The following is a 14,664-nucleotide window of genomic DNA, read 5'->3' on the forward strand; positions in this document are numbered from 1 at the left end:
CTCCTAGGAATTAGGAAATGTGGACCGCGCTTAAAATTTTTCAGGCACCAACAGTGATCCACGCACCACACTATGCCTTCATGTTTAATGTTAGCAATGCTTGTTTTGTCTCCATTTTGTTTTAAACTCCTATTTTACTTGACACTATACAGAACATAGCGGGAATATTGTTTAACATTCTCCAAAAATCTAGATGTGCAACTATCTCAAATCAACACCTGCCTCCTAATATGCTCCACTCACATCTGCAGTCAGGGAAAGACATACTGTATCTATTGGCTAATGTCTGTGTACCTACGTTAGAAGAATATGTTGTTGAATGGATTCAAATGAGTCCATTACTATTTATATGTATTACTGTTTGCTTTTCCCATCCCTTGTAGGGCTACTTCCTCCTCAGATTCTTGGCCAGCGAAGTTGGAGAGCAGCAATTCATTAACTTCTTCAGATTATTTGTGAAGAAATACCACGGTCAACTCATCCTATCTCAGGTGAGCCTCCAGTTTAGGGACTCATTTTCCACTCGATGGCATTAATTGGGACTCTCCATGGTGACTCTCGGCTTCCTCTGTGCTTGTTAATCAAATCTCAGCTCCAATTCGAATCATTTAATGTGACCCGTCCTCCCAGCGCCATGTTATTTCCATAAATTAATTGGATGCTGATGTGCTATAAGCCTGACTGCTGCTGTGTTACAATACTTTCCCCCCCCAAATTGATGACCATACATCAGCTTAGTTCTGTGTGCTTACTCTACTGGTGTCTGAGCAACCACACCTGTTTGGATTTCTGTGCGTGTACAGTATGTGTGATGTTCCGCCTGGCCGCTGTTGTCTTCTCGATAAGTAATGAGTCTAATATAAACAGTTTGACATGAAACACCTAACTAAAATCTTACACACCTCCGTTAATGCCTCCATTCTTATCGATCATTGTTTGACAGGACTTCCTGCAAATGTTGCTTTCCACCTTTCCTGACCTTGCGAGGTATGTACTCCGCATCGAGTGCTTATGGGGAATGCTGAGATTTATAAATAATTGACTGAGTGATACAAACAAGGATTTATGTGTCTCGGCAGGGCTTGACTAGTGGTTGGCTAAGTTCTGATTTGAACACAATATGTCCTCATCGGCTAAAAATTGTCATACCTGCACGCATGTTCTTTTTACTGACTTTACTGACCTAAAATGTAACTCATAGCCTCACTGTTTGAGGTTCAGATTTCCACTTGCATGTCTTCCTTTGCTCCTCCTGATGCTCTGCCCATATTACCCCACAATCATTGAAGACTTTATAGGCACAAATTAGATTATACTGTAAATTGTTGTTTATCTACAAGGGGAGTTAAGTAAATTACAATATAATTAAATCATTAAAAAGTATTTTTTTTTAGTCTCGCAATATTAATTTTGTAAGATGAGATTTTTCACTCCCAGCAAAAATTGTAAACCTTTTAACTTTTATTAAAGCTCAGTGTTTTTAAACTACTATAGAAATTAATCAGGTTTTTCAAGAATTATCTAATTTTTGGAGATATTGCTGTACATGTGCTCTGTGCTTTAATGACTAGTCCAGTGTGAACTACTTACTGTATTTAGCCCAAATTCAGCTGGGATAGTCTCTAGCTCACCCACAAGCCCTATAAGCATTAGTTGAAAATGGATGGATTGATAGAAAACAGACATGGATTTTTTTTCAGTTCAAAATTAGCAAGTGGCAGCATGATGTACAGTGCCTTGCAAAAGTATTCGGCCCCCTTGAACCTTGCAACCTTTCGCCACATTTCAGGCTTCAAACATAAAGATATAAAATTTTAATTTTTTGTCAAGAATCAACAACAAGTGGGACACAATCGTGAAGTGGAACAAAATTTATTGGATAATTTAAACGTTTTTAACAAATAAAAAACTGAAAAGTGGGGCGTGCAATATTATTCGGCCCCCTTGCGTTAATACTTTGTAGCGCCACCTTTTGCTCCAATTACAGCTGCAAGTCGCTTGGGGTATGTTTCTATCAGTTTTGCACATCGAGAGACTGACATTCTTGCCCATTCTTCCTTGCAAAACAGCTCGAGCTCAGTGAGGTTGGATGGAGAGTGTTTGTGAACAGCAGTCTTCAGCTCTTTCCACAGATTCTCGATTGGATTCAGGTCTGGACTTTGACTTGGCCATTTTAACACCTGGATACGTTTATTTTTGAACCATTCCATTGTAAATTTGGCTTTATGTTTTGGATCATTGTCCTGTTGGAAGATACATCTCCGTCCTAGTCTCAGGTCTTGTGCAGATGCCAACAGGTTTTCTTCCAGAATGTTCCTGTATTTGGCTGCATCCATCTTCCCGTCAATTTTAACCATCTTCCCTGTCCCTGCTGAAGAAAAGCAGGCCCAAACCATGACGCTGCCACCACCATGTTTGACAGTGGGGATGGTGTGTTCAGGGTGATGAGCTGTGTTGCTTTTACGCCAAACATATCGTTTTGCATTGTGGCCAAAAAGTTCAATTTTGGTTTCATCTGACCAGAGCACCTTCTTCCACATGTTTGGTGTGTCTCCCAGGTGGCTTGTGGCAAACTTTAAACAAGACTTTTTATGGATATCTTTGAGAAATGGCTTTCTTCTTGCCACTCTTCCATAAAGGCCAGATTTGTGCAGTGTACGACTGATTGTTGTCCTATGGACAGACTCTCCCACCTCAGCTGTAGATCTCTGCAGTTCATCCAGAGTGATCATGGGCCTCTTGGCTACATCTCTGATCAGTTTTCTCCTTGTTTGAGAAGAAAGTTTGGAAGGACGTCCGGGTCTTGGTAGATTTGCAGTGGTCTGATGCTCCTTCCATTTCAATATGATGGCTTGCACAGTGCTCCTTGAGATGTTTAAAGCTTGGGAAATCTTTTTGTATCCAAATCCGGCTTTAAACTTCTCCACAACAGTATCTCGGACCTGCCTGGTGTGTTCCTTGGTTTTCATAATGCTCTCTGCACTTTAAACAGAACCCTGAGACTATCACAGAGCAGGTGCATTTATACGGAGAGTTGATTACACACAGGTGGATTCTATTTATCATCATCGGTCATTTAGGACAACATTGGATCATTCAGAGATCCTCACTGAACTTCTGGAGTGAGTTTGCTGCACTGAAAGTAAAGGGGCCGAATAATATTGCACGCCCCACTTTTCAGTTTTTTATTTGTTAAAAAAGTTTAAATTATCCACTAATGTTGTTCCACTTCACGATTGTGTCCCACTTGTTGTTGATTCTTGACAAAAAAATTAAATTTCATATCTTTATGTTTGAAGCCTGAAATGTGGCGAAAGGTTGCAAGATTCAAGGGGGCCGAATACTTTTGCAAGGCACTATATAAGTGGTTTCCGTGTCTGCCTCTGAGGATCCAGGATTCAAATCCCAGGCCAGTCTTCTGTGTAGAGAGTTTCCATCTCCTTTAGGGCTGTATCTAATGATTTTTTTTTTTTTAATAATAATCGCTTAATCGACCAATTAACTAAATGATTAATCAGATAAATGTCACTTTTTTTCAATTACCTTCACAGTTTAACTTGAGGCTTGTTGTAAGTATCAATGAAGACAAAATCCAATTTCAAAACACTGTCTTGTCTGACAATTTTAAGTTCGAATTGGAGTTTGTGTTGAGACTGTAAACAGTTATATGAATTAGCATGATTGCTAACTAGCTTAGCCCTCTGTGATAAGTAGTAACGTCTCATCAACAAAGAATTCAAACAATGCAATTGGCTTTACTCACCTATGACGGAGGCACACTGACACACTAACAACACAAAAGACAATCTCACTGTTAACTGCTGCTACTTTGATTATATGCACTGCCTGAACACAGGACTATCATACCCTTTTTTATTTTTATATTCATTTAGATTTTATACTTTTATACTTGCAAGTCACTTTTGAGATTTTAACTTATCCTGCACCCCCCCCCCCCCATGAGTCATTCTTATCATGGTGGAGGGGTTTACATGTCTCAATGATCCTAGGAGCTATGTTGTCTGGGGCTTTAAGCCCCTGGTAGGGTCACCCATGGCAAACAGGTCCTAGGTGAGAGGCCAGACAAAGTATGGCTCAAAAAGACCCCTTATGATGAGCAACATTAATGAACCCCAGTTTCCCTTGCCCGGACGCGGGTTACCGGGGCCCCCATCTGGAGCCAGGCCTGGAGGTGGGGCTCGAAGGCAAGCGTCTGGTGGCCGGGCCTGTCCCCATGGGGCCCGGCCGGGCTCAGCCTGAAAAGGCAACGTAGGTTCCCCTTCCCATGGGCTCACCACCTGTGGGAGGGGCCAAAGGGGTCGGGTGCGTAGGGAGTTGGCGGCAGCCAAAGGCTAGGGCCTTGGCGGTCCTACCCCCAGCTGCTGAAGCTAACTCTTGGGACATGGAATGTCACCTCTCTGGCAGGGAAGGAGCCTGAGCTGGTGTGTGAGGCAGAGAAGTTCCGACTAGATATAGTCGGACTCTCCTCCACACACAGCTTGGGTTCTGGTACCAATCCTCTCGAGAGGGGTTGGACTCTCTTCCACTCTGGAGTTGCCCATGGTGAGAGGCGCCGGGCAGGTGTGGGCATACTTATTGCCCCCCGGCTTGGCGCCTGTACGTTGGGGTTTACCCCGGTAGACGAGAGGGTAGCCTCTCTCCACCTTCGGGTGGGGGGACGGGTTCTAACTGTTGTTTGCGCTTATGCACCGAACAGCAGTTCAGAATACCCACCCTTTTTGGAGTCCTTGGAAGGTGTGCTAGAGAGCGCCCCCTCTGGGGACTCCCTCGTTCTCCTGGGGGACTTCAACGCTCACGTGGGCAATGATAGTGAGACCTGGAGGGGCGTGATTGGGAGGAACGGCCCCCCCGATCAGAACCCGAGTGGTGTTCTGTTATTGGACTTCTGTGCTCGTCACGGTTTGTCTATAACGAACACCATGTTCAAACATAGGGGTGTCCATATGTGCACTTGGCACCAGGACACCCTAGGCCGCAGTTCGATGATCGACTTCGTAATCGTGTCATTGGACTTGCGGCCGCATGTTTTGGACACTCGGGTGAAGAGAGGGGCGGGGCTGTCAACTGATCACCACCTGGTGGTGTGTTGGCTCCGATGGCGGGGGAAGATGCTGGCCAGACCTGGCAGGCCCAAACATATTGTGAGGGTCTGCTGGGAACGTCTGGCAGAATCCCCTGTCAGAAAGAGTTTCAACATCCACCTCCGGCAGAACTTCTCCCTTGGGAGGTGGGGGACATTGAGTCCGAGTGGGCCATGTTCCGCACCTCCATTGTTAAGGCGGGCGATCAGAGCTGTGGCCGTAAGGTGGTTGGTGCCTGTCGTGGCGGCAATCCCCGAACCCGCTGGTGGTCACCAGCGGTAACGGATGCCGTCAAGCTGAAGAAGGAGGCCTATCAGGCCTTTTTGGCCTGTGGGACTCCGGAGGCAGCTGACAGGTACCGGCTGACCAAGCGGACTGCGGCTTCGGCGGTCGCCGAGGCAAAAACCCGGACATGGGAGGAGTTCGGCGAGGCCATGGAAAACGACTTCCGGACGGCTTCGAGGAAATTCTGGTCCACCATCCGGCGCCTGAGGAGGGGAAAGCAGTGCACCATTAACACTGTGTATAGTGAAGATGGTGTACTGCTGACCTCGACTCGGGACGTCGTGAGCCGGTGGGGAGAATACTTCGAGGCCCTCCTCAATTCCACCGACACGCCTTCCTTTGAGGAAGCAGAGTCTGGGGACTCCGTGGTGGGCTCTTCGATCTCTGGGGTTGAAGTCACTGAGGCGGTTGGAAAGCTCCTCGGTGGCAAGGCTCCGGGGGTAGATGAGATCCGCCCGGAGTTCCTGAAGGCTCTGGATGTTGTAGGGGTGTCATGGCGGACACGTCTCTACAACATCGCGTGGACATCGGGGACAGTGCCTCTGGATTGGCAGACCGGGGTGGTGGTCCCCCTTTTTAAGAAGGGGGACCGGAGGGTGTCTTCCAATTATAGAGGGATCACACTCCTCAGCCTCCCTGGTAAAGTCTATTCAGGGGTGCTGGAGAGGAGAGTCCGCCGAGAAGTCGAATCTCGGATTCAGGAGGAGCAGTGTGGTTTTCGGCCCGGCCGTGGAACAGTGGACCAGCTCTACACCCTCGGCAGGGTCCTCGAGGGTGCATGGGAGTTCGCCCGATCAGTCTACATGTGTTTTGTGGATTTGGAGAAGGCGTTCGACCGTGTGCCTCGGGGAGTCCTGTGGGGGGTGCTCCGGGAGTACGGGGTACCGAGCCCCTTGGTAAGGGCTGTTTGGTCCCTGTACAACCGGTGTCAGAGTTTGGTCCGCATTGCCGGCAGTAAATCGAATTCGTTCCCAGTGAGGGTTGGACTCCGCCAAGGCTGCCCTTTGTCACCGATTTTGTTCATAATTTTTATGGACAGAATTTCTAGGCGCAGCCGAAGCATTGAGGGGGTCCGGTTTGGTGACCTCAGCATTGAATCTCTGCTTTTTGCAGATGATTTAGTGCTGTTGGCTTCATCAAGCCGTGACCTCCAACTCTCACTGGAGCGGTTCGCAGCTGAATGTGAAGCGGTTGGGATGAAGATCAGCACCTTCAAATCCGAGACCATGGTCCTCAGTCGGAAAAGGGTGGAGTGCCCTCTCCGGGTCGGGGATGAGATTCTGCCCCAAGTGGAGGAGTTCAAGTATCGTGTATAGTGGGGTCTTGTTCACGAGTGACGGTAGGAGGGAGCGGGAGATCGACAGGCGAATCGGTGCGGCGTCTGCAGTAATGCGGACTCTTCACCGGTCCGTAGTGGTGAAGAAGGAGCTGAGCCGAAAGGCAAAGCTCTCGATTTACCAGTCGATCTACGTTCCTACCCTCACCTATGGTCACGAGCTTGGGGTCGTGACCGAAAGAACAAGATCCCGGATACAAGCGGCCGAAATGAGTTTCCTCCGCAGAGTGTCCGGGCTCTCCCTTAGAGATAGGGTGAGAAGCTCGGTCATCCGGGAGGGACTTGGCGTCGAGCCGCTACTCCTCCGCGTAGAGAGGAGCCAGCTGAGGTGGCTCGGGCATCTGGTTCGGATGCCTCCCGGACGCCTCCCTGGAGAGGTGTTCCAGGCATGTCCCACCGGCGGGAGGCCCCGGGGACGACCCAGGACATGCTGGAGAGACTATGTCTCGGCTGGCCTGGGAACGTCTTGGGATCCCGCCGGAGGAGCTGGTTGAAGTGGCTGTTGAGAGGGAAGTCTGGGCTTCCCTGTTAAAGCTGCTGCCCCCGCGACCCGACCCGGCAACAAGCGGAAGATAATAATGGATGGATGGATGGATGGAACTTATCCTGCACTGTAAACAACTGTATAATGATAATAAAGGGATGTTCTGTTCTGTTCTATTGATTCAGCAACCCAACCTGAGTGTAGCAGTGAACTCTCTCTGTCTTGCTCTAATCACTAGCATGCACGCACAGCCTCACATTACACACACACAAGGACCCAAACAGGACTTCTCATAGCTGCATGCAAAAATCGATTATCAAATTCGTTAGCAACTAATTTATTAATCAATTTCAATCGATCAAGAATTTAGACAAGTTTAAGATGAATAAGGTCCTAAATGATGAATTGGTTATCAAAATAGTTGTTGAATAGTTTGCTAATCGATTAGTTGTCGATGAATTGATTCATTGTTGCGCCGACAATGTCCTTGTGCTTGCATGGGCTTTCTCTGGGTACTTAGATTACCTCCCACTTTGCAAAAACATGCATGTTAGGTTCATTGAAGAACATCCATCCATCCATCCATCCATCCATCCATCCATCCATCCATCCATCCATCTTCTGCTTATCTGAGGTCGGGTCATCTTCAGCAGGGAAGCTCCTTCTCCTCAGCTCCTTCATCCAGCTCTTCTGGGGGGATCCCAAGACATTCCCAGGCCCGAGCGGCCTACTCTCATTGGGACGTGCACGGAAAACCTGTCCTGGAAGGCGTCCAGGAGGCATCCTAATTAGATGTCCGAGCCACCTTAACTGGCTCCTCTTGATGTCTCTACTCCAAGCCCCTCTCGCATGACCAAGCTTCTCACCCTTTGTGTAAGGGAGAGCCAGACAACCCTGCAAAGTAAACTCATTTCAGTCCCTTGTATCCGAGATCTTTTTCTTTCACAGCTCACCTTCACCTACCTTCACCCACAGCTCATGACCATAGGTGAGGTATGGAACATAAATTGACCGGTAATTAGAGAGCCTCTCCTTTCGGCTCAACTCCTTCATTACCACGACGAACCGATTTCGAGTCTGCTTCACTGCAGATGCTGCACCGATCCGCCTGTTGATATCCTGCTTCATTCTTCCACCCTGCGTGAATAACACCCCAAGATACCTAAACTCCTCCACTTGGACACTTGGAGAAAGACTTTATCCCTGATCCAGAGAGGGCATTCCATCTTTTTCCAACCGAGGACCATGGTCTCAGATTTGGAGGTGCTGATTCTGATCCCAACCACTTCACACTCGGATGCAAACCGCTCCAGCGAGATTTTGAGATCGTGGGTTGATGAAGTCAACAGAACCACATCATCTACAAAATGCAGGGATGCATTACTGAGGCCATCAAACCAGATCCCCTGAAAGACTCGGCTAAGCCTAAATATTCTGTCCATAGAAGTTATGAACAGAATCGGTGAGAAAGGACAGCCTTGGCAGAGTCCAACCCTCAATGGAAACGAATACGACTTACTGCCGGCGATGAGGATCAAACACTGGCACCAGTCGTACCGGTCTGGTACCTTATAGAAGATTGAATTCTTGATATAAATCTACTAGTGTATGAATGTGACTGCGCATCATTATTTTTCTCTATACGAGTGATGACCAGTCCACAATGTACCCTGCCTTTTAGCCAAATCACCTCAGACATTCTGAAGACAAGGGCCTCAGAAAACAGATTGATACATTTATGAAAAAAAACGTTTTTCAAAAAAATGTGTCAAAAAAAATGCCTGACAGAATTGTGTTATTAGTGAATCAATAAAAATTGGATCGTTGGTTCTCTGGTGGTGTCAATCAAAACCGGCATTATCCAAATTCATGCATTTTTCTAAAGGCCTTTATACTGTATGCAGTGTCTTTGTAACTTGTTATGATTTGGTGGAGAACTTCGTGTCAGAAGAGCTTGGCCGGATTTGGCCTTGATTTTCATCGATTCCGCTCAGTGAGGGCTGGGCCCCAACATCAATCCTTGTAAGCACAAGTCTCATCCACTCCAGTATTAACTGAAGTGTAAAAGGACAAGCGCTCCTCCCGCTCTCCTCCTCTCTAATTTTCTGCCTCCTCTTCGACGCTAGCTTAATCACTCAATTCTCTATTTCTCATGATTGCCTCATTAACCTCTCCCACTGCCCGTCTCTCTCTTCCTCCATGTCTGGCCCCGCTTACTTGCATCCGTCTGCTCGTGACGCTCGCCTCTCTGGCCTTCAGCACCATTCTGTCTATTCTCAGTGTTGGTTGTTTTTGTCTCCCTCTCCCCTGTGCCTGCCTGCCGAGCATAGATTGATTGAATTAAAGGGAGGAAGTTGGGGATGGTCAATGTTTGCGTCTGATGCCTCTTCCAGTAAACAGCCCACTAGAAGAGCTACGTTGAAGGATGGAGTGTGCACTTGCTCCATTCACGTTACAGACGTTCCCTGCGGTGCACGCCACTAAACCATCCAAACATAAAAAAATAAAGACCGACACATAAAATGAAGCGGGGCAAAAACACACACATTAAAATAAGTCACTGATTACGACTGAGAATTCAGTCAGTCGATTAACATTGCCAATCAACTGTTTATGTACAGCATCAAAACAACTTGCTTCTCTTGTAAAATATTGCCATTTTCTACTATGCTTGTGTTCATTAAGGTAAAGGGCGAGTTTGGGCAAGTGGCAGGATACAACCTGGACAGGTCACCAAATAATAGGGCACTGTACTAAAACTTTGCACTCGCTTTCACTTGTACATCGAATTAAAGGGACCTCGGACTTAGACTTGTAGGCTATACTAAGCCACAATTGCTCTCTTTTACTAAAATATGTTATTAGAAACGCATAAAATATTGCAATTGATTTAAAAATCTATAATATTTCATATATGTTTTGACCTACGGAGGGCGCCATGTTTTAAGGACGCTCGGGGTGATGACGTAGATTGTCACTCTCATTCGACGAATACTACCGGGTTACCGAAATTCAGTCTACGTGGCGAGACGTCCAACACATGCACTCATCGGTTAAAAGCAGCAAGTACCGTATTTTTCGGACTATAAGTCGCACCCGAGTATATGTCGCACCAGCCCAAAAATGCGCAACGAAAAGGAAAAAACATTTATAAGTCGCACCGGAGTATAAGTCGCATTTTTTGGGGGAAATTTATTTGATAGAATCCAGCACCAAGAACAGACATGCCATCTTGAAAGGCAATTTAAAATACAATGGAGAACAACAGGCTGAATAGGTGCATGCTAACATTATGTGACGCTAAAAGTTAGATCGGGCCTAAAAAAATCCAGCCCGACCCGACCGGCCCGCGTGTATTAAAGCCCGATGCGGCCTGAGCCCGATCGATTAACTTTATTTGCTTGCCAGAGTCCAAAACCCCCCGAAATTTTATGTCTTTTAATCTGTTGGCATGAGCCTGAAAAAAAAAACCCTGAAATTTTATGTTTTATTCGTGAGGACTCAGGAGAAGGAGGAAATGGGGGGATGCGATGTGTGGTTGCGTTTTGTGTGATCACGTGTGTGACGATGCCGGTGCATACTAGTATATGCATAATGATAACAAATTAAAGCCTGTCTTTTGTAACGAATTCTCCCAGTTAAACAAGACTGTAATATGGATATTCAATAAACATTTATATCTTTTATATTTGTGTGTCTGTTCTAACAGCCGGATCGTGGATTTGACATTTATTTTAATCTCCTCGAGTTGGCAGAAAAAAACCCGCAAGTTTTCTCAATGTTTAAATAGTCTGCATATTTTTATGATCATTATAAATGCATTTACACAACCAAATAACGCTGGAAAAGTTTGTTAAATATATTTCTCGTATGAGACCAAAGCGCCACATTCGTTTACATTCAGCGAAGCAGACACAGGTTTCCATAAAACATCTTCAACAATCAATTTGAATCCTTATCTTTGCTGCTCCATATCGAAAAGGAAATACCAGGGCGGAAGGGGAAGATTGAAAAGAGAGTGGGGCCACTGCGTTCACGTGCGCAGGCATGCACAGCGCCTCCTCTGTTTTATCTGAATTATTTTTTTTTAATTTAACATCCATACGTAGTTTTAGTACAAATATATGAATATATACACTCACCGGCCACTTTATTGGGTACACCATGCTAGTAACGGGTTGGACCCTCTTTTGCCTTCAGAACTGCCTCAATTCTTCGTGGCATAGATTCAACAAGGTGCTGGAAGCTTTTGTCAGAGAGTTTGGTCCATATTGACATGATGGCATCACACAGTTGGTGCAGATTTGTCAGCTGCACATCCATGATGCGAATCTCCCGTTCCACCGCATCCCAAAGATGCTCTATTGGATTGAGATCTGGTGACTGTGGAGGCCATTTGAGTACAGTGAATTCATTGTCATGTTCAAGAAACCAGAGATGATTCTAGCTTTATGACATGGCGCATTATCCTGCTGAAAGTAGCCATCATAAGTTGGGTACATTGTGGTCATAAAGGGATGGACATGGTCAGCAACGATGCTCAGGTAGGCTGTGGCGTTCCAACGTTGCTCAATTGGTACCAAGGGGCCCAAAGAGTGCCAAGAAAATATTCCCCACACCATTACACCACCACCACCAGCCTGAACCGTTGATACAAGGCAGGATGGATCCATGCTTTCATATTGTTGACGCCAAATTCTGACCCTACCATTAGGGATGTCCCGATCCAGGTTTTTGCACTTCCGATCCGATACCGATACTGGCCGATACTGATAACGACCTTTCTGAGCATGTGTTAAAGTTTAAAGTTATTTAGCCTCCTTACTTGTCAGATTCATGTTGAAAAAGGTTTTAGTACTCTTGATAACAACTAGCCAGCTGTATTAGGTGAGTATGAATAACAAACAACGGTTGGTAACAAGAAACTGACCTGTTTATTCAGTGACAAACACAAAACATTATAAATAACAAACAGAAATGGCATAGTCAGTCAGTAAAACGTGCAAATAATATTGTAAACTGTCTTAAAAAAGCAAAACACGCCAACAACCTCAGTGGAAAATCCCACAAATCCCCCAAGCTATTAGATGCTTTTAATGTTTATGCATTAGTTACAAAAATTGTATAAAAAAACCTCTCAGGTTTAAATAAACGACTATTTCAGTATCAAGGTAACATTTTAAAACAGTGTATAAAATACTAAGTCCCCATTCTGTATCAGCAGCTTTAAACTACATTCAGTTCATTTAATTTTGCGAATCAACTGTTAAAGTTGTTAAAATTGCTCCCGTTATTCCATAATTTCCCTTCTGTCTACTTTCGACATGTGAAAGTTTTAAAACTGTTTTGAAGATAGATTCAAGTCAAGATTTTGCCGATTTAGGAGTATTTTAGATAAAAAGTTAATTAGGTTCGCTTGGAAGGTTTTCAACAGCCTACTAGAGAAGTCTTCTGCTTTAAGATGGCGGCTGTTTACTAACGCATCTGGTTTTCAATACTTCAATGTTGCTAATGCAGTCGAGTCTGTCGTGTAGCATCTTGTTCTATATACATATGATATCTATTATCTCCAGGAAAACGACGTTGACGTAGTTTGTAGCGGCTGTCAGCAGCAGTCAGGTATTCTTGTGTTTTTTATCCAGCGGCATGAGTTGAGCTAAAGCCGTGAGTTGAGCATTGGCATTACCCGGGTCTAAGACAAGTTACACAACCCATAGTATTATTCAATTCAATTCAATTCAATTCAATTTATTCACACACACATTCATATTTACAAAGTGTACATCATATCTCAGTGCTGAGCCAAGATTATGTGTGAGTCAGGTCTCCTTAAGAAGCTACTAAAAGCTTATAGTCAGGAGCCTGCATACATCAAGACAATCACAAGAAACATTATCAAGACAATCACAAGAAACATTATCAATTATTGTTGGAACTCCAATCTGAATTTCGTTGTTATCTTGACAATGACAAATTAACTCTGAATCTGAATCTTATGTTTACTTTCGGGACGCAATGCGGTCAGTTTCTCATTGCGTCCCGCTTTACTTGACATATTTCAGTAATCGGAATTTGGATGTTTGTGATTCGTTCTCGAATCTTCCACGGCCGAATCGCGTGTTGGATGGTGCGTCTTCACTCACGTGAGATAATGGCTTGTCATCCAGAATGAATTCTTCGGCAATGACTCCTGTTATTCCCCGGGCTTTGGGACTGTCGAGTGCCAGTTTGTCACGCATAGCAAAAGTTTCTGCCAGTGTTAGTTGCGTAGGACCTTTCTTTTTGTCTTCGGTTGTCTTAAAATACTCCTCATATTGTTTGTGGTGGTATTTCGCTAAATGCTTGATTAGGTTGGTTGTATTAAAACTTCTTACAGCTTTACCACTACGCTTGCCTTTATTGTGGCATATGTTGCTCCCTGCCTCTTCGTCTTTGTCGTCCTTTAAGGTGAAATGATCCCACACAGCTGACATTTTTACCGATAAAGTCTCTCGGTAAATTGGGAGACGGTAATGTAAATGTAGTGTGTTGAAGGTGTGCCGTAAAATGCGGACCGGATTTTAGGGAAACCGAAGCAAAAACTGGAATGGATTATGTTAACCGGTGCGCTGGAAAATCCGGACCGGACTTTAAAAAAAAAACTGGATCGGAAGTCTGGATCGGAATTTTTCCCGTGTTCCGATCCGATATCGATGCGCATTTTTTTGCCCATATCGGCGTCCGATCCGATCCAAATATCGGATCGGGACATCTCTACCTACCATCCGAATGTCGCAGCAGAAATCGAGACTCATCAGACCAGGCAACGTTTTTCCAATCTTCTATTGGCCAATTTCGATGAGCTTGTGCAAATTGTAGCCTCAGTTTCCTGTTCTTAGCTGAAAGAAGTGGCACCTGGAGTGGTCTTCTGCTGCTGTAGCCCATCTGCCTCAAAGTTCAACGTACTGTGCGTTCAGAGATGCTCTTCTTCCTACCTTGGTTGTAACGGGTGGTTATTTGAGTCACTGTTGCCTTTCTATCAGCTCGAACCAGTCTGGCCATTCTCCTCTGACCTCAACAAGGCATTTCCGCCCACAGAACTGCCACTCACTGGATATTTTTTCTTTTTCGGACCATTCTCTGTAAACCCTCGATATGGTTGTGCGTAAAAATCCCAGTAGATCAGCAGTTTCTGAAATACTCAGACCAGCCCTTCTGGCACCAACAACCATGCCACCTTCAGTCACTCAAATCACCTTTCTTCCCCATACTGATGCTCGGTTTGAACTGCAGGAGATTGTCTTAAACCATGTCTACATGCCTAAATGTACTGAGTTGCCGCCATGCGACTGGCTGATTAGAAATTAAGTGTTAACGAGCAGTTGGACAGGTGTACCTAATAAAGTGGCCGGTGAGTGTATATTTATTTAAAAAGTTAGCGAGAGTGAAGTCGGCGCGACCCGACCATAAATAATCAC

General features: G+C 45.3%; 1 protein-coding gene across 5 annotated transcripts in view; it reads left to right on the plus strand.

The window, feature by feature from the left end:
- Positions 1–14,664, plus strand: part of aopep (aminopeptidase O (putative)) — a 201,541-nt gene that overhangs the window by 84,814 nt on the left and 102,063 nt on the right. For 4 of the 5 annotated variants that reach the window (XM_057830790.1, XM_057830791.1, XM_057830793.1 and 1 more), the window contains exons 9-10: positions 384–491; positions 944–987. In XM_057830790.1, coding sequence (XP_057686773.1) covers positions 384–491; positions 944–987 — 152 coding nt within the window. Of the gene's footprint in view, positions 1–383; positions 492–943; positions 988–8,298; positions 9,077–14,664 lie in introns of those variants that run through there. The other variant, XM_057830794.1, reaches the window with a different exon arrangement.

Source organism: Corythoichthys intestinalis, chromosome 3, assembly GCF_030265065.1.
Source record: "Corythoichthys intestinalis isolate RoL2023-P3 chromosome 3, ASM3026506v1, whole genome shotgun sequence".
In the NCBI taxonomy this organism is placed as follows: Eukaryota; Metazoa; Chordata; class Actinopteri; order Syngnathiformes; family Syngnathidae; genus Corythoichthys; species Corythoichthys intestinalis.